At 31.6% G+C, this 26,685-nt stretch overlaps 1 protein-coding gene across 1 annotated transcript; it reads left to right on the forward strand.

Moving 5' to 3' along the window:
* The first annotated feature begins 9,950 nt into the window (after positions 1–9,950).
* On the forward strand, positions 9,951–10,972 carry LOC128286412 (transcription factor MYB8-like). Its single transcript, XM_053023704.1, has 3 exons — positions 9,951–10,103; positions 10,211–10,340; positions 10,438–10,972. The coding sequence occupies exons 1-3, from the start codon at positions 9,986–9,988 to the stop codon at positions 10,928–10,930; spliced, it is 741 nt and encodes a 246-aa protein (XP_052879664.1). The 5' UTR covers positions 9,951–9,985; the 3' UTR covers positions 10,931–10,972.
* The last annotated feature ends 15,713 nt before the right edge of the window (positions 10,973–26,685 follow it).

Raw genomic sequence — 26,685 nt, forward strand, 5'->3', positions numbered from 1 at the left:
GTTTCAATAAAATATTCCATGTGGAATTTGCAATTAAAATAGGTTTGGGAAGAAGATGTTAATACATGGAACTATAAGATTAAATGCAGTAAGCCTAAGATTGATCCAAGATGATGAGTGACAATCCAATGCTTAAATATTCAAATTTTGTAATTTGGGCACATTTAAAACTTCCAACCGCAACACTTCTTAGTGTTTCAATCATTTCTCAAGCTTCAGGACTCCAATTTGGGTGTACTTTATATTGTCGAAAAGAGAATTTGAAGATATATTCAAATATTGGAACATCAATACCAAAATGCATCAGGAAAAAACCTAAAAGTAAAGATAAAGTTACAAGTTTCAAATTGATGGATAGTTTTGATGCATTTTCGTGTTTGGATCATACCTCCTAACATACTTGGAGTTTGGAGCTAAAATTTCTCAAGTGAATGTACAAGATACAAATCTCCAATAAAATTTCTTGGAATTTTCTCATTGGGAGACATTAACTTGGAGAAAAGAATTCATCAATCAACATGTGAAAATGACTCCAGAAGATAAAAAAGAAGTGGGCCTAGCAATTTATTACTAGCAAGTCCTTTGCCTTGTCATTTTCCTCTTCACAAGCATCTATAAATAACATTTGTTTCACAATAGGAGGCATCTTGAAGTTGAGATCAAGATCATTTTCTTGTTAGTATTTGTTTGTTTCTTTATCCTTATAAAATCTCAAGTTTCTTATATCTAATATGTCTTTTTCATATAATTTTGAATTGTTTAATTTTGTTATGTTATTCTAAGTTTTCAATGTTGATGAGAAAGGATAAAACTCTTAGCAAATATCAAGAAAAATTACATACTCATCATTTGAGCTAAAATTAATTATCAATCACTTGTTATAATTATACTTGTAAAGTAAGATCTTTTATTTGTTATAGACAATAGATGACACAATGAATGCTTGGATAAATTCACCTTGATTTGTTATAGACATATAAAAACTGACATAATAAATATTTAAAATCTTTTTATAAGGTTTGAAGCTATCAAGTGATTATAATACCATATGTTATATTTTTGGACTGAACTTAAACAGTTGAACTTTCATTTTGCATCATCCTTTGCTTATGGATTCATTTGCCAAGCTCTTAGACTTTTTGGAAAATCATATTGGACACTCCTTTGATGGACATACATTTGCTCATGGATTCTTATGATTATTTATTGGGTGTACATTGCTAGATTATCTGATTGGGACCTCCATTTTGTATGGATTCTAATTGAGTAATAACATTTAGTACTAAAATTTAATCTTAATATGACACTAAGAGTTGATCCTCTAACCTCAAAATATTTTTTTCTAGGTATTTGTTTTTATTATTTTTAGTTAATTTCTTTCATTGATTTTTATTTTTATTTCTAGTGTTTCTTACTCCTATTTTCATTTTCGACACTCGTTCCAAAGTTAAGTGTTAAATATTTGTTCTAGCATAATACTTGTAATCTTGTATGTAACATCCCTAACTCCTCACCGTCATCTGATTAAGGCCGCGGGCATTACAAACAAATCAAAACAAACAATCAATACAAACAAATCAAAACAAATAATCAATCATAATCAACGTGTAAGCTAACCATTAACATTATAATATACAGGGGCAGGTCACGACAATCTAATGCTTTCATACTAGAATCTTATAAAATCAAATAACGAATCGTGCTATGCAATGCCAAACTTGGTCTTCCACTACCTATCCTCTTATCACTATTTATCCCTTCTTGAATGCTAGAATTTGATTACATAACAAGAGTATTCCAATTATTAGCATCAGAGTATTGGTGCATACTCTGACTATTTTTTTTATCTTCGATGATGTTAGTAGAATGCACTTAATTTAGGTTTGCTAATCCATTCCAATTCAGTGTAAAAGTTACTCTTACAACCCCTATTTTGAGTCTACAGGACCCTAAAAATAGTTTAAAAGCAGGTAGAGACTAATTTGAAACAATTCTAAAAGTTTAACGCCATTTTTTAAAATTCCTAAAAATAGGGAACACACAGCCGTGTGGCTTTCGAAGTTGGGACACATGGCCATGTCTCAGCCTGTGTAACTCACTGACTTGAGACACACGGTCATGTCTCAGCCCGCGTAACTCACTGACTTGGGTCACAGGACCGTGTCCCAGGCTGTGTGTCAGTCCATGTGGAAACTATCCCTATACTATTTTTCAACAAGCCCAAGGCATACACCCATGTGTGATACATGGTCGTGTGGCAGACCATGTGCACCTAAATGTACCTTAAAACTCAAGTTTACCATTTCCTCCTTACTTGGACACTAAGCAACTCAATTACCAATCATTTAACCTACTCAAAACACGATTAAACATGCTCAAAATATACCAAATTCATCACCTAATATGCCTAACCAATGTACCTTCATTGGTATCACATTTTATATGTTCAAACATTTCAACAATGCATCAACCATTCAAGACTTTCATCCATACCAAATTTTCCAATATTGAACTAACATCTAGCTATTTAGGATATCAAGCTTTAAAACTAAAAACCTAACTTCAACCACAAACATATATACATAAAAACATCAATTCACTTGAAATCCAAAATATCATCACACTATCAACCAAAAGACCTCGTAAGTACATGCAATTACAAAATATAACATCACTACACTTGAGCTCAGGATTCGTTGTTGGATGCTTAGTTAGTGATAAGCTGGAAAGTACATAGCCTGTGCGTGGAAAACAAAAGTACATGATGAGTATAACTCAGTGGTATTTCTATAATCCAAAAAATTTAACTTAATATGAGTAATCAAAATGTGATAATGCAACAAGAAATATTATGTAGTTATGTTTTAAATCAATAATACAAATTTTCTCAGTCTTTATTACATCCTTTAAAATCTACATTTTCAATTATATATATATGATGGTCACTAAACTAACTATAATTACGACAAAGGCAAGCACACCTATCGAACAATAGTATAACTATGGTGAGTAGGGAATATAGTATCCATGAGGACTAAAAGTACTAATAATTACTATTTCTCTATTATGTAGCCGATAAATTGAAGTGATTGTTTTTATCTAAATTTACTAATCTAATTTAACTACGAGCTCAACAGAGAATGAAATGGGAAAATAATCGAAGACAGCCAATGAGAAAGATAATACCCAGGAAAGAATCCAGCTAGACTTCACCTATTATTATGAATCTGAATTAAACGATTTATTACTTGTGTCTTGATCCGTAGAAATCCCTAAATTAAGTTAATATCTCTTTTGAAAGTAAGAAAGCTGACTCTAGGTTGATTAATTGAAATCTCTTTCTAATTAAAATCCTATTGTCGCATTAACTCAAACTATGGATTCCATATTAGAGTTGACTTTAATTCGGTAGATTTATGTCGTCCTATTTCTAGGATTACATGCAACTCCACTCAATTATGTTAGATCAATTCTTAAACAGATGTTTGTTCCACTAAAATAAGTACATTAAACATGAATTAATATCCTCAAAATATTAAAACACGAAATAAACATACATAAATGAGAATAAGAATCAAGTTATTATCGTATAAAAACAGAAATTAAATAATAAGATTCATCATAGGTTTCATCCTCCCTAGGTATCTAGGAAATTTAGTTCATAATCTTGAATAGAAATATCTCAAAGTTAGGATAACAACAAGGCATAAAGAAACTCAATAAAAATTCAAAGGAAATTAAGTGGAGATCTTCGATCTTGAAGAAGATCCGTTTCCGAGTTGATTCCGATGGCGTTTTTCTAGTGTTCTCTTCAATCTTCTCTAAGTGCCCCCTTAGATCTTCTTCTAATTGGTATTTATAGACTTTAGAATGCTCAGAAAGCCTAAAAATCGGGTTTTTCCGCGTATTTGTGAAGTAGGGTACAATATTGACATAGGCTGGCACATGGGCATGTGGCCAACCCGTGTCACTCACACGGGCGTGTGGACAATCCTGTGGAAATGCCCAGGCCCTGTGGATTCTAGAAGCAGCTCTATTTGTCTGATTTTGGTCATTTTTCACTCCTTTCACTCCCAAAGGCTCTTTTAAGTATAGAAACATGATTTTAAAGGATTAGGAGCATCAAATTCACTAATTTACATAATTAATCATCCAAAAAAGCATTAAGAATAGGATTAAAATATGTTACTTTTACAGCTTATCAATATATCAAAGGCATTTCATATAGCATTTGAATATTTCAACTTATGTAATGGCATGATTCATCTCTTTGATCAATACTTGAATTCATTTCAAGTTTCACTTCTCATTTCATTATTTCATATTACATTTCTTGTCTCATATTCATTTCTCATCTTTGCCATTTCAATATTTTCTCATTTCATATTCATTTCTCATATTTTCCATTTCAATATCAATCACATAAATTATTATTTAATTTTTCCCTATTAACACAACTTGAACTCGGACGGATATATGGATCCAATCAACACACCAATTTGTCACCCAATGCCTCATTAGATAAATCCGAAGTAATAACTGTGCCTAGCGCTATATAATCTGACACCTAATGTCTCATCGGTTAAACCAAAAATTGACACCCACTGCCTCATCAACTCGAGGTTGAAGAAATCCCTGAACTCTTCCTATCATATGGCATGCCATCTATATTCGACTTAGCCCGATATAGTTAATAGGGTTTCATTTGACTTTTCAATACAACCAATGTCTCAATTTCACATATATACACATTATCACATATAGTCAATTCAATATTCATATAATCATCATATTTCAGAATACAAAAAATTAATCCTTTTCAAATTCACTATGAATTCAATTCAATCTCAAAGTACCAAAGTACTCACCTCAAATGTTTTAACCATATGCAAACAATTAAATATGCAACAATCTACAATTTAATTCGAATTATAGAAAAATAAACAGTGAATGCTGAGCTATTCGATGTCGATTTTATCCTTCCCCTTTTTACTCGAGGATTCTGGTACGACGTTAACTACAGAATAAAATAATTAAAATACATTAATATTACACAATTCAATCACATTAAATTTCAATTTTGACATTATATTTTGCTTATTCTTCAATTTAGACCCTAAACCGAGACTAGTTTTTAACCTTCACATTTAACTTTATGTTTTTTCACTAATTTTAGTCTAAACTAAATTTAGCTCCCTCTTTTCCAATTCAACCTCTTAATTTTGAATTTTTCTCAATTTAGTCTCTATTGCTCAAAATCAACAATTTATTTCTTTCCATTTCTAACTTAAAAATTTATCTATTTAATCCCTAATACTTAAAATATTCAACAATGTTAACATCTAAAATATTGAACAATACTAAAAATTACAACATGGGTCGGGTAGCCCTAGATACCGGAATTCAAAAATATGAAAATTACTAGAAAAGAGACTAAATTGACTAACCAATTGAAGTTGAAAAGTTCAAAAATCTCAGGTTGTCGTCGACCTCTTGTTTTTTCTCTCTTTTTCTTTCATTTTCTTTTTATTTTGCATGCATGCATCTCTTTCTTTCCACTTTCTTTCTATTTCTTTTATTATGTTTCTATTATAATTATTATTATTAACTTTATAATATAACATATATACAATATTCCCATACATAACATTTAACCCATGACCGGTCACCTATAGCTAACCATTTATTAAATGGTATAATTGCTACTTTAGCCCCTTTAATTTATTTTAATCTATAATTCAACTTTTAACTCCTATATGATTTAGTCCTTGAACCATAATAGCTCCTAATTCATGTAAATTATCTATTCAAAATTTAATTTACTACACAACTAACTTCGTAAATATTTAATAAAAAATTTACGAGTTTGATTTACGGGAACGGAGTCTTGAGAATACACTTTCCGACACCCCTGACTATCGGATCATTACATTGTAAGCTCTAATCAACTTCCTTGTGGGTCGACCTCAAACTTCCAAGATTTTATTACTTGAATATAACCTACACCTGAGTTGTAGACCTAGAAAGTCCCTGTAACCATCCAATGCACTAGTGAACTCATAAGAGCATAACCATCCAACACATCAAGACCCATAATTGCAAGGCCTGAAGGCATCAAATCATATCCCTCTAGCACACCAAATGTTCATCCAACACACCAAGGCACATAAATGTAAGGCTTGAAGGCAAAAAACTCTGTCAAGTCTCCACAAGGCTCCATACACACAATAGACCCTAATTGGCATATCAACTATATCTAAACTATGTCTGGCATCGTTTAGAGTGCATTCTCAATATCATATAACATTCACACATATATCACTAATTTTTTGCATCATATTAACTTTATCATAATATGATATGAATCATCATAACTTTATCATAATATCACAACTAATCCCACACATTGATACTTACCTCATTACTAACATACTCAAACCATTATTAATAATACCTTAAGTTTGAATACTTAACAAACTTGTAAGAAAAACAATTTATATTAGCACAAACTGAAATTGTTACTCGTCAACCATTTTTCTTTTCCTTTACCCTTTTGACATCTTGATCTCGTCTTTAGCTACATTCAGTGATTTTGAATATTAAAATGACTTTATCACACATTCAATCATTGAATTCATTTGTTTACTTAGAATCCTATTGTCTAAAACTCACGTACGTTTGAATCTAATTTCTATTTTAGAGCTGTCAAACTATCTAAAAACATGATTTTATCCAAACTCACACTAGGGCGTTGGTTAATTATTACACAAGTTCTTCTCCATTAATTCTATCATTTCTTTTCTTTCTTCAGTTAACATGTCACTTTTCTAACTTCTACCATTTATCTCTTATACACTAGTTACTAACTCCTTTATAATTTATTAAGTAATTTCTCTTTCAGTTCTCATTCTCGTCCAGTAGCATTGTGAAACGATTTAGTTTAAAGAATTCAACCTTAAAATCGAATTTTTCGATATTGATGAAAATTGGGTTATAAAACTAAATATGCAGTCCAACAAATTAGCCAACTAATTAGTTAACTAGTATTTTTATTTTGGAAATTTATCTAAATTAAGTAAAAATATATAAATTAATAATTAATAATTAATAATTCTTTGAGTAATGGATATTATCAATTTATTTTAGATAACTATTTCTCTTGGTATAATAACATAGATAATCTCAAACACAAGTGTCTTAAGTCGGCTTATATTTTATAGCCTCTTATCAATACCATGTTGTATAATTGATATAAACATATAAAATTTTAATAAATATAAATATAAAACTCAACCTGGTTCAAAGCATCATTTCCATCCAAAGCACCTTCACTCAACATGCAAACTATCTTCTCATTCTCCATATCACTCGGTCTCAACATCAGCTCTTCGTCTTCAAGCTCTCCAACATTATCGCTCTTTTTTTTCCTTATCCATCAACAGTCAGAACTCATTGCAAAGCTCCCCCAACAACCATTTGACATCATATCTCTCCATCATTGAAGGAAAATAGTCTTCGAAATTGACTACAATGTAGACAACCTCTTCCATGGATGAACACTAGAGATTCCCAAAGAGTTTAAGTTTTTTGGGGGGTTTTGCTTTAAGCTTGTGTAGGATCGAAACGGAAGGGTCCATATAAATGAAATTTACGTAAACATTTCTTTAATAATTTTTATAATTTTATGGTTTTAATAAATTTTTAGGTCAAAATTCAGATTTTTTCAATTTTTAATAACATTTATAATATTTATGTGTTTATGTAATTTTAAATTTTTATATTTTTATAATTTTTTACAATGTTAAAAATATTCTTTATAATTTTTTACAATTTTATTATTTTTAAATATTTCTTTTACAATTTTATAATATTTTATTAGAAAAATGAAGCATTAAATTTAGGATGTGACATTCTACTATCAGATTGGACTTCTAAATGATTTTAACAGTGTCAAAGATTTATTTAAGAATTAAGTGGAATAGTTTAATTAATTTTTAAAAATTAAAGGAATTTTATACCTCTAATCTTGCCTGCTTTTTTTTTATCAGTGATTTAATCTAATCCCCGAAAATGGAAAATCAATTTAATCCATAAAAGTAACTAAGATTTAGTTTAATCCCAAGATTAAATTAAAAAAAATCTAATTAGTCTATAATCTTGTATGAAACCCATTTTTAAAGAAACTGAGGATAGCCCGCCATGAAAATCGAATCGAAAGATCCGGCCAAAAATAGATGTCTATAATATTTATTTATTATGTTGTTATTGCAAAATATAATTTATATATAATAACGCAATTTGTGTTGATGAAAAGGAGAATGAAAGTTAAAATCCTAGATGCTGAAAGTAAAAGTGTATTAATCAACTGGATTTATTTCTACGCTCATGTTATTAAGTATGTTTTTATTGTGAAATATAATTTATAATAACCTATTTCTGTAGCAACAACACACATCTTTGTTTTATTATTATTAAGAAAGTAAAACAGTATAGTACAGGGTGAGAAAATCCCTGCATTTCATAAAGAGGGACAAAAACATAGCAATGAGACAATCCAGAAAAATCCACCTCCAACAAATCCCATCGTTTTGAGCAAGATCAACAACAAATTACCAGGAAGCTAAATATAAAGATGATCTTTCCATGCCTGTTTTAGCCAAGGTATCTGCTAAACAGTTTGCTTCGCTAACAACAAACACAAAGGATAAATCAATGATAGCTCCTCAATCTCTTGGCAACTACACGGGAAATCCATTTAAGAGCATTTGAAGAATTTGATTCAACAATAAGCTTAACTTTGTGCAACCAATCGGTTTGAACAAAGACATCCAATTGCCAACAATTCAACCAAATTAGGATCAAGAGCACAGATCGGTCCAGAGAATAAGGCTAAAATTATTCCTTTATCACTGCGTAGGGCACCTCCATATCCACTCCTACCAGACAAATTTTAGCGTACCTTCAGGCTGAGGGCACCATCTAATTGCTGCCACACCGTCAGTATTAAATTACTCCTTTATTATTTTAGCATACATCTTGCTTTCTTAAAGGAATATAACTTCATATAAACAGTCTGACACAACTAAATTAGACCTAAACTAATAAAATTAAAACTCAGAATAAATTTAATAAAAAATTTAAACATAATACTTACGCTTAAGAGTTAAAACTCCTACAACCTCAGTCTTATCATTTCCATTTAGGCACTTTCATTTCTTTTTGATATAAACGTAAACTCTTTGCGTATTTCCATGTAGCCTAAACATGTATAAAAAATATTCCATATATAATTTTCTCAATTCTCCATTAATTAATTTAGTTTTTCAATCTCTTTTTTACTTTCTTAATAACAAACATGGAAGAGTTTATTGGCATCGATTAAAATAAATTAGTACCGATCAACATATGCACGAATGCAATGACATTTGAGTATATGATCCCTATTTTCCAACTCGTAGGATGCTAGGAAGTACACAATTTAGACCATTTCAAGCTTGAGCTTATCCTTTCAAAAAACAAAAAAACCTTGAGCTTATTAATTTTAAATCGACTCTTCACTTAATTCCAAGAATAAAAGAGAAATTAAATAATTGTAGCCCCCAAATTTAGACAAAACACAAACGATATTCACTTGGTAAACAAGCATTTTCTTGGTTTTTTCCCTAACAGTTGCATGCAATAATGTTCACTTGTCTCATGACTTTTCTGCATAATAAAAAATTGTAAACTTAGCGATCTCCATATTATTTATGGAATAAAAAAAGACTTATCCAGGGAATCCATTTTTCTTTCCGAGTAAATTGCTTACCCTAAAGGCGATTCAAACATAAACCTCAATCTAGGAAGGAACATACTAATTAATTACTAACCTGCGTCTTTGACAAGTTGCTTAACTGGATGGTTACAATCTTCCTAACATTATTTTACAATCCATATAAATAGATGGAACTCAGAGTTTCAACTACCTCAATAAGTAGTGTGCAAGATGGTGAGACAACCATATCTGAAGAAAGGAACATGGAGTCATGATGAAGATCAGAAGCTGATTGCTTATATTAGGAAATATGGGATTTGGAATTGGAACGAAATGCCCAAATTCGCTGGTATGAGACATCTCTTTTTAATGATCATCAACAAGATTTAATCTAAACCCTAAAAAACTTCAGCAAGATTTTATGATTTAGATTATCAGTTACATCTTGATTTGTAGGGTTGCAAAGATCAGGGAAGAGTTGCAGACTACGTTGGATGAATTACTTGAGACCTAATATAAGGCGTGGAAACTTCAGCAGGGAAGAAGAAGAAACCATAATCCACCTGCAAAAGACGCTAGGAAATCGGTTAGTAGCACAGCCATAAATGTAAGGCTATAGTTGGGATGATATATATATATATATATATTTCTGATTTGCTGCAAATTTGATTATTTATTATCAGGTGGTCAGCAATAGCAGCAAGGCTTCCACAAAGAACAGACAATGATATAAAAAACTACTGGAACACTCGCTTGAAGAAGCGAGTAATAGTGGAGAAAAAGAATTCATCATCAGCAACTACAGAAACCAAATCTAGTATGGAGGAGAATTCGTCTGATGCTGATTCCTCAATGATGGTGGATATTTTGTTGGACTATCAGATTCCTACAATGGATAGTTTCCCAGAACTAGCTGCCGATACTACCATTTCTCTATCAGACTGCGACATTAGTGTGGCAGTTGATGACCACTATAGCATGGCTATGGACAACAATTTAGTTTCATCTGAAAACTATTGGGAAATTGAGAATCTTTGGGGGCAGTTATTGACGATGGAAGGTTTGGACTGTGAAGTAATGTCACCAAATTCTCAGCTGTGGCTCCATGAACCCATATATGTATGTGATTCATACTATGACCCTGTGGTTGATTTATGGATCAATCCATTTATTTAGTACTGCATACAGTGACGCCGATCGACCCCTCCCCTTGCATGAACTCCCTTCCTTCCTGTTTCTTTTGGGTATTTTGAGGTGTGTAAGTATAACGTCAGTCTCTAGACATGAGAAACTTGATGTCATGTCAAGAAGTATTAGTATTTCAATTAAGAGAACGCAGATGTTCAGAATATTTGAATATTTAGTAGAAACCAAAAGCATGTGTATAAGAATATACTACTTTGAATCTGTTATAATATATATATATATATATATATATATTTATACACAACAAATGATTGGTGGTTACAAGTACTAGCAAGCCATGTTTCGGTTTGTTTTATAGCAATTTTGTGTGGGTTTATGTATGATCTGATTGTGATAATGGAAATGCTAGCTTAAAAAATCCTGGCAGCAGATGTTGAAGAAGGCATCCATGGCATTTGCCGACCAGCTTTAATCAGGATCTATCACATGCTTTCTACTAATGTTATTTAAGTGAGGTTAGGTAAGATAAATTCAAACTACAAGCTACTAAAGGAAGAAAATGAAAACGTCAACAAAGATAATTCTTTTTATCCATAAGTCTCTCCAAATTAGTTGATAGGAAGTTTGGAGAGAGTTATGAATAAAGGAAGAAAATGAAAATATCAACAAGGATAATTCTTCTTATCGAAATGATAAGAAGTTTAAGAAATAATTTGAAAACACGAAAAAAATTAGGTGAATGAGTTTAGATATGAAAATGAATTTCTTAAACTTCCTATCATTTCGGTTTCAAATCATTTCTCCCTTAGTAGAAAAAGTATAAAATCTCAAGACTAGGTTAAGTTCTTAGATTGAGGATGCTTGATACATCCTTCAATTCATTATTCATGTTCCTGCGTAATTAATTTTCAATTTTTATTTTTATTTTTAAACTAATTTTACTTAATTTCAGGTTTTCTTTAATTCCTTTATAAAATGGATATACCAAGTTCTGAATATTTATTGCACGAAAAGTACAAATAAATCCATCACCACAATTTAGAATATCAAACAATTTGGTGTGTTGTGAAAAGAAAATATTGCCATTCAAGAAGTGAAAATGTTACAGAAAGTGAGGCCCATCATCTTTCTAGCTAGGAAAGATCAAATAATAATAAAATTACTTAAAATTTCTTTGCACGCAGCTAAATTCTGTTTCACTTTTCATCATCACTAATAAAAAAAATCATTAATACCTTTGTAATTAAAAAAATTATCATTCATTATTTGTATTAGCTGTCTGCTTTATAACTCTCACTCTTGACACATTATAAATATAAACATTTCATAATTAGTGATACTTTAACGTTTTGAATATTAAAAGTTATTATTTAAATTCTTTCAACTTATTATTTTTGTTTAACCTTATCATCAGTCACACTTCTCATTCTCCATCTTATTAATTGTGCTTGCCATTGTGCTCAGTGTTATTAGATTTGTTCTAGTCTTCCTCTCCTCCTTATTCTGGTATAACTCAATCACTTGTTTACAACGCTTCCTCTTTCCACCAAAAGAACTCTCTACAATATTAAAATTATATTAATATGAATATATATATATATATATTATTAATATTAATAAAAGTGTTGAGGCAAAATGAGCTGAAATTTGCTAAGTGGCACTCAGCAGTGCCAACTATAGACTGCCACTAAGATAGTTTTAATACTTGCCTTATTTGGTTTGACAATTTAATAAAGAAAATATTTGGACTTGGTTATGTTTTGTTTTATTGAAGATATTAAGGTCCATTTATGGAAACCAATAATTGATAATTTGAAGATTGGATTGGATTCGAGTGAATCATATCAATCCTTGAAACATGGAGAATCGATGAAGACCATGTAGTTGTTTTGGAAATAAGATATTCGATTGATTGTACTTTGATTATTGAGATTGTAATATTTAATTTCAAGGAATTACTTTGTATTCACTTATATTTTATGTTAGCAAGCCGAATTGAATATATGTTATAAAACTTGTCTAGGTTATGCTAGGTTATGTAACTAGAGCTTAATAAGTGCATTCTAATTTGTTCATTGAGAAATTGCTTTGTGAGAGAATGAAAACTATTATTGTAAACATTCAACCCAAGTTCTCAGGTAGAGGATTTGGAGGTTAGTGTTCTAGTCTTTAGGTACAAAGATGAGATCTTTATACTTAAGAAGTGATAGAGTGTAAATCATTTGTTGTATTTGTGATAAAAAATAGTGGAATTACTCACTGAGTTAGGCTCTGCAAACGTAGGAAAACTAAACTGCGCAAACAAATCATTGGTGTTATTTGTTATTTTGTATGTATAGTTTCGTAGTGCCAAGCAGTAATGGCCACTGAAGTCTAGCACTTCCTCTGCATTGTAGTATAGAGATTTATAATGATTCAGTTAGAGGATATGGATTAAATCTATAAGTGTATGTATAGTATATGACTAGTAATTGAATTTAAGCAAATAGATTTAATTACTACTATTTGGGTCAAGACCAAAATTTTAAATTTTAAAAAATACAAAGATTAAATTAAGCAAATAAAAATACATAAATTAAATTAAAATATAATGATTAAATCTAAAACTTTCGTAAAATAAAGAAAATAATGACAAAAATTAACCTAATAATTACCAATAAAATCACAATGGTGGACTAAACACAAAACCAGTACCTAAAAATAAATTTTTCAAGTAAAATGCTTCAATATATTTTTTTTGACAATGATAATTCGAATTATCCGATAAATATCCAATAAATATATAACTTGAGTTCTCTACAACCTATTACTTGAATACGGACAAATATTAATTTCTAAGGTTTCTTACTTACATATTATAAATAAATTTAATTAACAACTAATCTTCAATCAATATAATTATATCATAGTCTAAATCGATTGCTAATTTAAAAAATGATCAATACCTAACAAGAACAGGACAGATATACGTACAAAGCACAAAGACAGACTTGATAAAACTGAATTAGATTGCTATGATTTCCAAGTTCAAGAATCTCAGAAGCTATAAAAATTTAGACCATGTCGTCGGCCTTCATCTTTTATATTAATTTTAGATTGACTCTTCATTAAATTCCCAGATTGAAAGAAAATAAATACATATTTTACTAATGAAAGCCCCCATTTTAGACTGACATGAATCAAATATATTTTTTTCTACGTAATTTGGAGTAGTGCATCGACTCTTAATTCCCAGATGCAAACTCCTAATACATACATGCGATATGTTTGTCTTCTACTGATAGTGTCTCATGGCTTTGTATATGGACATGCAAACTTACCAATCCCCATATTATTGATCGAATAAAAAGAGACTTATCGAGTGGGTCCATGTTTCTTTCCAAGTAAACTGCTTACCCTAAAGGTTATTCAAACATATCCCACAACCTAGGAAGGAACGTACTAATTAATTAATTACATACATAACAGCATCCTTGACAAGTAGTTTAATTGGATGATTAGAATCTTCGCAACATTATTTACAATCAATATAAATAGATGGAACTCAGAGATTCAATAAGTAGTTAAAGAATTAAGTCATAGGGTAGTGTGCAAGATGGTGAGACAAGTCGTGATGAAGATCACAAGCTGATTGCTTATATTACGAGATATGGGATTTGGAATTGGAATGAAATGCACAGGTTTGCTGTGTTAAGTATAGGATAAGTTACGTTGTTAGCATTTTGTTATTCTGTTATTAGATTTTGTTAACAGCAGTTAGTCACTCATTTGTGTATATAAGACCTACTAGTGTACCGATCAAATCAACAAAGTTTTCATCACAATTGTAATGGCCTAAGTTTGCCGGTGCCCAACTTACAAAATTTAAACAAAAAATAGCAAAGTTTAAAAAAACTATCCATTTACAACAGCAAGCCCAAATACAAAATTACAAACCCAAAACAATAACACAAAAACCCTAAGCCCGAATGGCCTAAAACTAAACTAACTTTTAGCCAAAAACAAAGGAGGGCAGAAACCCTAGCTGCTAACTGCCACCTCTTCGCGTCGTCGCCTCCACGTGCCATCCCAACCCTCCCCTACCTGCAAGAAAAGACAAAAAAAAAGGACAATAGTAAAAAAGAGCACAACAACACAAAAAAAATATATAGCAAAAACTTCGTATTTTTTTCAGCTATAAAAGCCTTAACAACCAATGTATTTTTTTCTTTATAGAGCAATCAAAAACAGAAGAAAATTTTAAAAAGGTGTTCTTTTTATTCGTCTTCTTTATTCGTTTTTATTTTGTTCATTTTATTTTTTAAAGAAATAAGTATAAAATAAAATAAAGAGTCGAAAAAAGGTGTTCTTACCCCTTTCTTGCGCTTGTGCCGCCGTGGGTGGCCGAAGTTCGTCATTTTTGATGAAAAACGACGTCTTTAGGCTCGAGAAGTCAAAAAATCCAAAAAATGAGACCTTTTTAGTTTTCGATCACCATGGACGGTGGCGCTGTCGCCAACGACCGGCGACCACCACGGTGGTTTGCCAATCGGAACCATGGCCGAAAGGGAGAGGGTTGAGAGAAAAATGAGAGAGAGCTGAAGGTTTTTTTTTAACAGGTAAAAATGATTTTTTTTCTACCTTTTTTTCACTTATATAGGCTCCCAAAACGGCATCGTTTTGGGACTAGCCTCAGACACCCAAAACGACGTCGTTTTGCTTTGACACGAAACCCGAACCGTTTTCAAGCTAGGATCTGTGTGTTTTTCCCTCAGAGGGATATTTATGTGGTTAATCCCTCCGCTTTTTCTACTCGTTTCAATTGAACCCCTTTTGTTTTTTTTCTTTTAATTTGGCCCAATAATTTTGTTTCTATTTCATCTTAGTCCCTACTGGAACTGTGTGTTTTGGAGGACAGAGATATTTCCCCAATTGGTCTCTCCTTGTTATTCGCGCGTTACAACTTGGTCCTTTACCTTATTTTCATTCCTGATTTTTGTCCAAAATTCTGTTTAAACTTCAATTTAGTCCTTCAGGCATTTATTTTCTTATAATTTAGGCCTTCAAGCATTTATTTTATTATAATTTAGGCCCAAAATCTCCTCTTAATTTCAATTCCACCCTTAATCTGTTTTGTATTATTTCAAACTATCTAATTTATTTATTTATTTGTATAATTTCAATCTTTAATCAAATTTTATTAATGATTCATTTTTTATTAATCATTTCTTTTATTATTATTTTTTAGTATTTCAAATTCGCTCTTTTTTTATGGTGTATTCCTTTTATATATATATCTATATATATTTTTATATACATATCTTTTATTCCATTTTATCTATTATTTATTCACTTACTTGTTATTATTATATAATTGTTTATAATATCTTATTTATGCAAAATTTCACTATTATCATCATTATATTATTTTAATTCTTCTTTGTCACTTATTTATTCCTTTTTTGATACTTTCATATCTATTATTTCTATCATGCATTCTATTATTATTATTCTTTTGTTTAATTAACATTTGATTTAATTGATTATTGCCATTGCTTATTTGTTGTCTCATTATTATAGATATATCGCCATTTCACTTATTTGCGTTATCACTCTATTATTGTTCCAATCATGTCGCGAGCCGTGTTTAAATATTCATTCTTTACACTATAATCCAAATAAAATAAATATGCATAATTTTAAACATTACATGTGTATTTATTCAAAAACTTTTGGAAATAAAGCCAATATTCCGTGTTTAGAGCTTTGAGAAATTGTACCCTAACTCACGAGGTTTCGATTCTCTCGTTGAACTCAAATAACCGAATATCCTTTTAAAATCAAAATACATAAGATTTTAAAATAAAAAAAATAAAGGCAAGCTCATTTTCAAAGGTTCAAGGTATTGTGTCCTAACTTACGGGACGTGATATTTTGCTACTTTGGGACGAAAAAGTCTTAAACGCACATTTTGATTTATCCAAGCGATTTTAACTGAAAATAACATTAATAAAGATGAATCGTATTTTAAATTCTTTTTGAGTTTTCAAATTTCGACATTAAGACATTAATTAATCAATTAGGTACCAATTTTGGGCGTTACGAGGGTGCTAATCCTTCCTCGTACATAACCGACTCTCGAACCCCTTTTTTCAAATTTTGTAGACCAAAATCGTTGTTTTAGTAAATCAAAACATTTTATTAAAACAATCAAATTACGAGGTGATTCGACCACATCTCATAAAAATGATTGGTGGCGACTCCCATTTTCGTTTTTTAAATAAAAGTTGACCTTTTCAAAAAACTGGTTTCGACAGCTTGGCGACTCCATTGGGGACTAAAGAGAGTCAAGCCGCGAGTTGATTACTTGATGTATTTTTGTCGAAAATTAAAAATTTGGTTTAAATTTACGATCCTTCTGTTGTATTTCATCCGTCATTTGTGGTCTTTGTCATAACATGTTTGCTTTATTGGTTTGAAGCCTTTTGATATATATCTGCATATTGCATTGCATAAATCAGTCGATTTTACCCTTCTAAGTGGGAGTGACAAACTATTCTTTCGTAAGGTTTTCACCTCCATATAGGATAGTGGATCGCTTTTGGGATACATCTATACCTATGTCTTTGTAAGATTTTCATCTCCGTATATCCATAGGGAAATGTATTCCCCTGAACTGAGCTCAGTCCGTATAAGCCTATAATGGGTGAGGATCGAGGAATCTGCTGGTTCAGGTACCCTTTCTTTAGAACCGAACCACATATAATGAACCTTAAGAGCCTACCCTAGGTAGAGCCGCACCGAACCATTAGTGGTTACCCAAATAGGCGTTTTATTTCTTGCTTATTTTGAATTCTTGTAACACCCCTAACCCGTATTCGTTGTCGGATTAGGGTTATGAGGCATTACCGATCATTTTACAATTCATATAAATACCCATTATATATTACAAATCGAGGTTTTAATCACATCAATGCTTATAACTTAATCAAATATCAAATCTTAAATAATTATATTAATCACAACACAACTTAAATAAAACATAATCCAAAATATATCAAAACAATTTATACATATACAGAACATGTAATACAACAATAACTTCATTATTGGAATATTAGACCTATTGTTATATAAGTCATGCGCATACATATCAACCATAGTATAAGCACACACACACATATATATGTAACAACATATAAGAGCTCAACTAACATATCATGACTAAATACCAAGGTACACATGTCCTTTTTCATCAATTCAATCCCCTCATATGAATCTAAGTCCCAATATGTTTTATTTACCATGACAAATAAATCAAATGTCACTCATATCATTAAATTAGTCCATAAGTGAAGATCGAATACACACCATGGATATGTCTTGATTTTTACCTAACTAACACATGATCTACTTAAGCCCAATTAACAACCATTATATATCATATGGCCGAAACACATAGCAACTTCACATACATCATATATTTCGGTCGCATTCTCGATATAAACTCAAACCAAGATCACGTATATGCACAACCATAAGTATTATACCCAACCATAATTCTCATGAACATGTGTATTGTAACACCCCTAACCCGTATCCGTCACCGGAATAGAGTTACGAGGCATTACCTGACTTATACACTTGCATTTATACAAAACCGAGTCATAAATTTGCATTCCAAATCAAAACTTTTCAAATTTCACCATAAAGTCCCTAATATGGGCCTACGGGGCCCATTACATGCTTTAGAAATGATTTGGAATTAAACCGGTAACTTTGGAAAACTTTTAAAAAAATATTCTTGAAGTTAGGGGCACATGGCCGTTTGGCCAGCCCGTGTGGCTCCCATGGCCGTGTGGCCAGCCTGTGAGCAATTCTGACTTGCAATTTCTTAAGCATCAAAGGGGCACACGGCCTGAGCACACGCCCATGTGGCTAGGCTATGTGGTAAACTGATTTTTCACCATTTTTAAGCCATTTTCACATGATTTTGACACACGACCATGTTTGAAACCCGTGTCCTTCACACGGCCGTGTCTTTTGCCCGTGTACTATCCTGACTTCACATTTAAAGATGTAAGGAACACACAGTCTATCAACATGCCCATGTGCAAGCCGTGTGTCTCACACGGTCTGATCAAACGCCCGTGTGACATGCCATGTTGACTCATAATGAACCTTATAGTTCAAATTTACCAACCCTGCACACCTTGAATTGCAAGCAATGTAAAATACAATCTTTCAACCAGTCCAAAACATGATTAAACATATCTAATACACACTAAAACCACTAGTATAACGATTTAACTTGCATATTTTCAATAACTGTTTAACATAAAATTTCTAAACATTATACTTAAATACCATCCAAATCAATTCAAAATAAACTATATAAGTGACTATTTTATAAACATAAATTTTGCTTATATAGTGTAACCTTTATCATCCTTACATTAGTAATATTCATACTCAAAATAACATTAAAACAACCTAGGTACATGCCATTCCTCAAGATAAGATACGTCACCAAGTATTTGAGTTCGGGAGTTGGCTTGGATGCTGAGACGTTATTTACTTTGTACCTAACCTGCGCACAGAAACAAACCGTACGCTGAGTATACACTCAATGGTATTTCTATAAGCCAATACTTAATTTATGCATTTATACTTAAACCATAGAATCCAATAAATAAACACATCATGAACATTCAATTAATTGTCTTTATTTCATAATAACGTTTATCATTAGAATAAAAAACAGTAAGATATTCAATTCAGTCAGTATCATTTAGTCTTCAGTGCAGTAATTTACCCCTGTTAACATAACTCGGACCTAGACGCATACACGGATCGAACCCACACACTGGGATAGTATATAGTGTTTCATCGGCCGAAGATGGAATACACGGTAATAAAGAATGATGAGCGGTAGCGATCTGAGCACCTCATCAGAACGAATCCGAAATAGTAACAGTAGTTGACACTTATAGTGCCTTATCGACACAAAGTCGGAATATCCCTGAACACTTCCAATCCTATGGCATGCCAACTATATCTGACTTAGCTTGATACTGTTAATAGGGATTTTATTTCACTTTCAAATTTTCGTATAACAGTTATTACATTTCAATTTAACAATACTCACATTTAACTTACTTACCATACATAGTAAAGTAATACATACAACATTTAATTTAAAAGCTTAGTTTATAGAAATACAAACAGTGGTTCTCGAGTTTATTCGTTATCTTCGCTCACTTTCTCTTTTCCCTTCTTTAATGACATTTCCGATGATACATTAGCTACGGAAAAATTAACATTTAAAATCATCAATACATATCATTTAATAACACACTCTTATATTTCCCATGTAACTTTTACAAAAATTCCAATTTAGTCCTTAAGCCATAGCTAATTCTTTTTCTTCAAAACAAATCTCATATTTTCATTCTAACTCATTTTTAACAAGTTTTAACATTTAACTTCCTTCATAAAACACTAATTCTACAATTTAGTCAATTTAGTCCCTACTATAACAAAACTTATATCACTTTTTACAATTAAATCCTTCTTCCACTTCTAACTTGAATTTTTATCTCATAATTCATCTATTTGTTCAATCTAGTTAACATCTAAAAATTTACTAACTTTCTAAGTTTCAACATAATTCAAGTAGGGCTTTATTCTAAGATTCCAAAAACATCAAAATTACAAGAAAATGGACTAAATTGACTTACCAAATAAGCTTCAAACTTTAAAACCCTAATTTTCTGTCTTCTTTTTCTTTCTTTTTCTTTCATTTCTATTTCGTTTTCATTCTTTGTTCCTTTTTCTATTTTGTTTCTTTTATTTACTTTTAAGTATTATATTATATTATTATTATATTATATATATGCTTAAGTATTAAGTATAAATATATGTATATTATACATACAAATGGAAAAATATTTTCCTTACATTTGGCACTATTCCTTTTATAGGCTATTTACTAACTTAGTCCTTCAATTTTCTTTAGTCTATAATTCAATATTTACCCTATATTCAATCTAGTCCTTACATTAAATTAATCCTTAATTCAAGCTAATTCACTTAGCTAAAGTCTAATTAACTACACTACTAGCTTCGTAAATATTTATTATGAATTCATTTTGCAAAAATGATAACCTGAAAATTCAATTTTCCAATACCCGTAAATTTTGGATCGTTACATGTATAAATATTGAACAATTGATCAACCATATTCATTATCTCATTCTAACATTTAACCGAAAATACTTATCAATTAAATGAGATTATATCTATCATTACAAGACATTAACCACATATAGACATATTCAAAACATAGATCTTTCATACCATGTAACAAACATTTCAAAACAAATTTATGACATAACCGAATCAAACATATGTATATAACCGAAATTACCGACCGACTTCTATGCACAAAATAAATATCACAAATATCATTCATTCATGACACATATCATAATAACTAAATTGGACTTAAGCCATAATCAAACCAAAACCGAATTCAAACATAAAAATTAAGCCATTTTCGCATGGCTTGAATTATACATAGATAAAAACTATAACATTCAAACATAGTCCAGCCCATACATGCCATAGTTCCAAAAATTTAGCTTATAAAATACCGAAGATAGTCGATAGTGTGATAGACTTAGCTGACGATCCCCAAGCTCATAACTTGAATCCAAAAATCTATAAAACAAGAAGCAAATATACACACATTAAGCTACCATAGCTTAGTAAGTCATAAGCAAATAAACAACCCAATAATATAATCAGCTCATTTTAAACTAAACCGAAATTACGTTAACATTACCATGCTTAGTCTCAAACTTACAAATTTCATAAATAATACATTATCATGTACAAATCCTACTTGGTCAAATGTTCACATATTCAAGTTAATATATTATTATTCATCTTCCAAAGCCAAATTGTCATCACAAAACCTAATCCACATACATTCAAATACATAAGCTCATATGTTAAAATATAACTTCATATACATATGCTAGTTATGTGGCCGAATACACATGTTAAAATATCCACAAGCCGAATACACTTACCAAATTCACATATATTCTTCATTTGCATCACATACAATTTATAACAATTTTCAAGTTATTTACTTACCTTATTTAAAGTAGACAACAAACTAATTCATACCTTGCCGTTTAGCTCGTTTTTCACATTTGTTCATAACTTATCGTTGCTCGATGAACCATTCGAAATTGGATAGGACACTCGGATAATCACACATATATCGTACAATGCCAACATCCCTGATGTGGTCTTACACGTAATCAAATATCGATGCTACTGTCCCAGATAGGGTCTTACTCGCACACATATATTGATGCCATGGTCTTACTCGCACATCCATATCAGAATCCTATGTCATGACATATGTATCCTAACTATTCCAAAGGTTCATACAAGGCTTTCGGACGTCGTAACTCAGTCAAAACGAACACATGAACATGGTTGCCAAGCTTATACACATTCGACAATTGCATATATAAATTCATATATTTCATTGCAGCATATATAATTTGCATTTAATTAAAACTATGTACGTCTATTTGCTTATAAACTTACCTCGGACGATGTAAAAAGGAACGGGACGACTAGTCCACAACTTTCATTTTCCCCCGATCCAATTTTGATTTCTTTGGTTCTTGATCTAAATATATTCAAATTAAACTCAAACATATTTTCATCCAATTTAGTCCAAAAACACATAAATGGAAAAATTACCATTTTACCCCTAACATTTTACACTTTTTACAATTTAGTCCCTATTGCACAAAACACAAAATATGCAAAATTTCAATATAACCATGTTTGGCTGAATGTTCCTAGTGTTTATACAAGTCCATATATTTCATTTATTTCATATTTTAGTCCCTCAAATTATTGTTTTTGCAATTTAGTCCTAATTACTCAAAATCATAAAAAATTCCAATACAAAACATGTTAACCCAAAACATATCTTTCATATTTCATCATCAAACAACAAAAATCACAAGCTTTCAACAATGGAATAACTCAAAATATTCACCCAAATAAAAAATTCAAGCATGGGTTTACTAGTACTCGAAGTAACGATATCAAAAACGTAAAAATTATCAAAAACTAAGAACGAACCTTGAATCAAGCTTGGAAGGTGGCTGAACCTAGCTTTCTTTTATTTCTTTCTTTTGTTTCTTATTCCTGTGGATGAACAATGAAAAATAATGAATATATTAACTTTGGTTTTATTTAATATAAGTTTATTAACTAAATTACATATATAACCCTTATAATATAATTTAAAATCATTATAAACCATGGCTATTACCATCCACTCTAATTACTAATGGTATAATTGCAACATAAATCCTCCACATTTAAAGAACAACCACTATTCGCCCCTTTTATAATTAACCACCAAATTTTCATTTTATGCGATTAAGTCCTTTTATTTAATTGGACACCCAAACGATAAAATTAAAGCACAAAAATTTCACACGTACAAATTCATACAAAATAAACATAGAAAATAATTTTTAAATATTTTTCTAACCGAATTCATGGTCTCGAAACCACCATTCCAATTAGGGTCTAAATCGGGTTATTACATTCTAGCTTTGTATGAAGTATACTAACTTGTTTAGTTTTGTTTTGACTATGATTGCATTGCATTTTCATAATAAAAAAGGGTGTTGATTCATATTCGGTTGCTAAATAGAGAGCTTGTCATGGAAAATGGGTTTTTTGATAAAGTGGAATACAACACGGTCGCGCGAATATGGTCCAAGAAAAGGCAACAAAAGAAAGGTGACATCCTGTGAGAGGGGCAGGACAGAGATATGGACTATGTTATAAGAAAAGTTTTGGTCCGAGTACGAGAAGTGGCTGACCACTTGTAGACCCCTACAGTTCAAAGCCTAAAATATGAATCAGAGTCGAATTGGTGCCGAGAATTAACTTTGTTTCTTAGGAACGTTAACGTTTTAAGCGTGAAAGTAAGGTCGTATATGTATCCGCTTTATGTAAAGAAACTTGTTTTCTAGAAAAGTTGTTCTAATGGAATTGAACTAGAATCAACGCCTTCTTGCATGCATCTTTTCCATTCATTAACATTATGTTTCATTGCATGTAATAAAGTTCATAAAATCCAAAAGTGCGTCGAGTTCAGAACTCTAGCACAGAGCTTGATGGATAATAAAAAGTTGGAATTCTTTGAAGATATCAAAGGTTCAGAAGGGAAAGATGTTTGTGCCTAAAAAAAAAACCTATCAGGAATTTGTTCGTATATCCCCAGAAGTGTTCTGAACAACGGGACTGTGGACGAGATCCGTGTAGTTTTTAGGACCATATTAGAGTAATATTCAGAATACACCTGTTGCTCTAAGTCTGAGAGTAGTAGGAATCCTTTTGTGAAAAAGGCACATGTCCACTATTTTTATTTCAATGAAAATAATGCATCTTTGTATCCCACTTGGCAAATGTTCTTCTATTCTTTCCATTTCATTTACACCCATACCATACAAATAATTATTCTTAGATTTTTTTGTTCTTTGGATCTTCATTCGTCCCTAATATAGGTCTCCAGATATCAATTATATGAGTAACGCTGCTATTGACTTAAAACCTCCTTTTGAGCAAGATATGTGTTTAGATGAACCTCAGGAATTTGAAAATGAGCTGGATTGTAACCTATCTCCTGATTTTTTAAGGATGGTTGAACAAGATGAGAAACAAATCCTACCTTACAAAGAGTCAATAGAAATTGTAAGGTTAGGAGAGGAGAAAGAGGAGAAGATCGGAGCTTGTATCACCATAGAGACAAAGCGAGACCTCTTTGAGTTACTCTAAGAATTCAAAGATGTCTTCACATGGTCGTATCAAGACATGCCCGGATTAAGTACTGATATTATGGTATATCGACTCCCCATAAAGGAAGAGTGTAAGCTAGTGCAACAGAAGCTCCGAAGGATGGGCCCGATGTTTTGCTAAAAATAAAAGAAGAGGTCAAGAAGCAATTCGATACTGGCTTTTTAGAAGTGGTTAAATACTCAGAATAGGTAGCCAATATCGTCCCCATTCCTAAAAAAGATGGAAAAGTACAGATGTGTGTAGACTACAGGGATTTAAATAAATCCAGCCCAAAAGATAATTTCTCATTACCTCACATCGACACCTTGGTTAACACGGTAGGTTATTCATTTTTCTCCTTCATGGATGGCTTCTCCAGTTACAACCAAATAAAGATGCATCTTGAAGACATGGAAAAGACGACATTCGTAACCATGTGGAGAATATTTTGCTACAAAGTGATGTCATTCAGACTGAAAAATGCGGAAGCAACGTATCAAAGAGCCATGGTAACTTTGTTTCATGATATGATCGAGATTTAAGTCGACAACGTGATTGTAAAATCCAGAATAGAAAAGGGGCATGTGCAAGTCCTGAGGAAGTTGTTTTTGAGGTTGAGAAAGTTCCAGCTAAAACTCAATCCAGCAAAATGTACCTTCGGGACTAATTTGGGAAAATTGTTAGGATTTTTAGTCAACAAAAAAGGGATCGAAATTGACCTAGCTAAATTCAAGGCTATACAAGAGCTGCCCCTGCCATGTACTTAAAAAGAGGTTCAGAATTTCTTAGGAAGATTAAATCACATTTCCTGGTTCATTTCACAACTAACCAAGAAACGAGATCCCATATTCCGTCTCCTTAAGAAACACAATCCAGGTGTACGAGATAAAGAATGCCAAAATACTTTTGACAAGATCAAACATTACCTGTCTAATACCCCAGTGTTGATGCCACCTAGCCCAGATAAGTCACTGATACTGTACTTGGCGATATTTGGGAATTCCATGGGATGCATGCTCGGCCAACATGATGAGCTAAAAAGAAAAGAAAGAGCAATATATTATTTCAATAAGAAATTCAATGAATATGAGACAAGATATTTGCCAATCGAGAAGTTGTGTCGCGCCTCGATTTGGACAACCCGAAGATTGAGACAGTAAATGTTGTACCACGCAATTTAGCTCATCTCAAAACTGGACTCTTTGAAGTGTATGATGGAGTCGATTGCTCTGAATGGAACGATGGCTCAATGGAAAATTCGGCTTTCTGAGTTTGATATAGTTTATGTGAATCAAAAGGCTATAAAAGGGAGCGCAATAGCAAATTTTCTAACCATTAAAGCTCTAGAAGATTACGAGCCTTTGAACTTTAATTTCCCAAATGAAGATCTAATGTATGTTGCAACCACTGAAGAAGACTCTAAAGAAGGAAATCCTTGGAAACTAAACTTTGGCGGAGCCTCAAACGCTGTAGGTAACAGAATCGGGGCAGTCCTAGTATCCCTAAACGGAGATCTTATCCCTTTACTAGTAAATTAAATTTTGATTACACGAATAATATGGCAAAATACGAAGCATGCATCATAGGTATCCATGCAACCATAGAACTTAAAATCAAAGTGCTAGAGGTATATGGGGATTCTGTGCTAGTGATCTATCAATCAAAGGTGAATGAAAGACAAGAGACCCCAAACTGATCAATTATCGAAGGCTAGTTCTAGAGTTAATTAAGGAGTTTGATGACATCACCTTTTGCTACCTCCCGCGAGATGAAAACAAGATGGTTGATGCTTTGGCTACCTTAGCGTCCATGATCATACTGAACAAACAAGAAGACGTAAAACTTATTCGGATGAGTATTTACGAGGCTTCGACTCATTGTTACAACATCGAAGAAGAAGAAAAGGATGATCACCC

Source organism: Gossypium arboreum, chromosome 13 (genome assembly GCF_025698485.1).
Source record: "Gossypium arboreum isolate Shixiya-1 chromosome 13, ASM2569848v2, whole genome shotgun sequence".
Classification (NCBI taxonomy): domain Eukaryota; kingdom Viridiplantae; phylum Streptophyta; class Magnoliopsida; order Malvales; family Malvaceae; genus Gossypium; species Gossypium arboreum.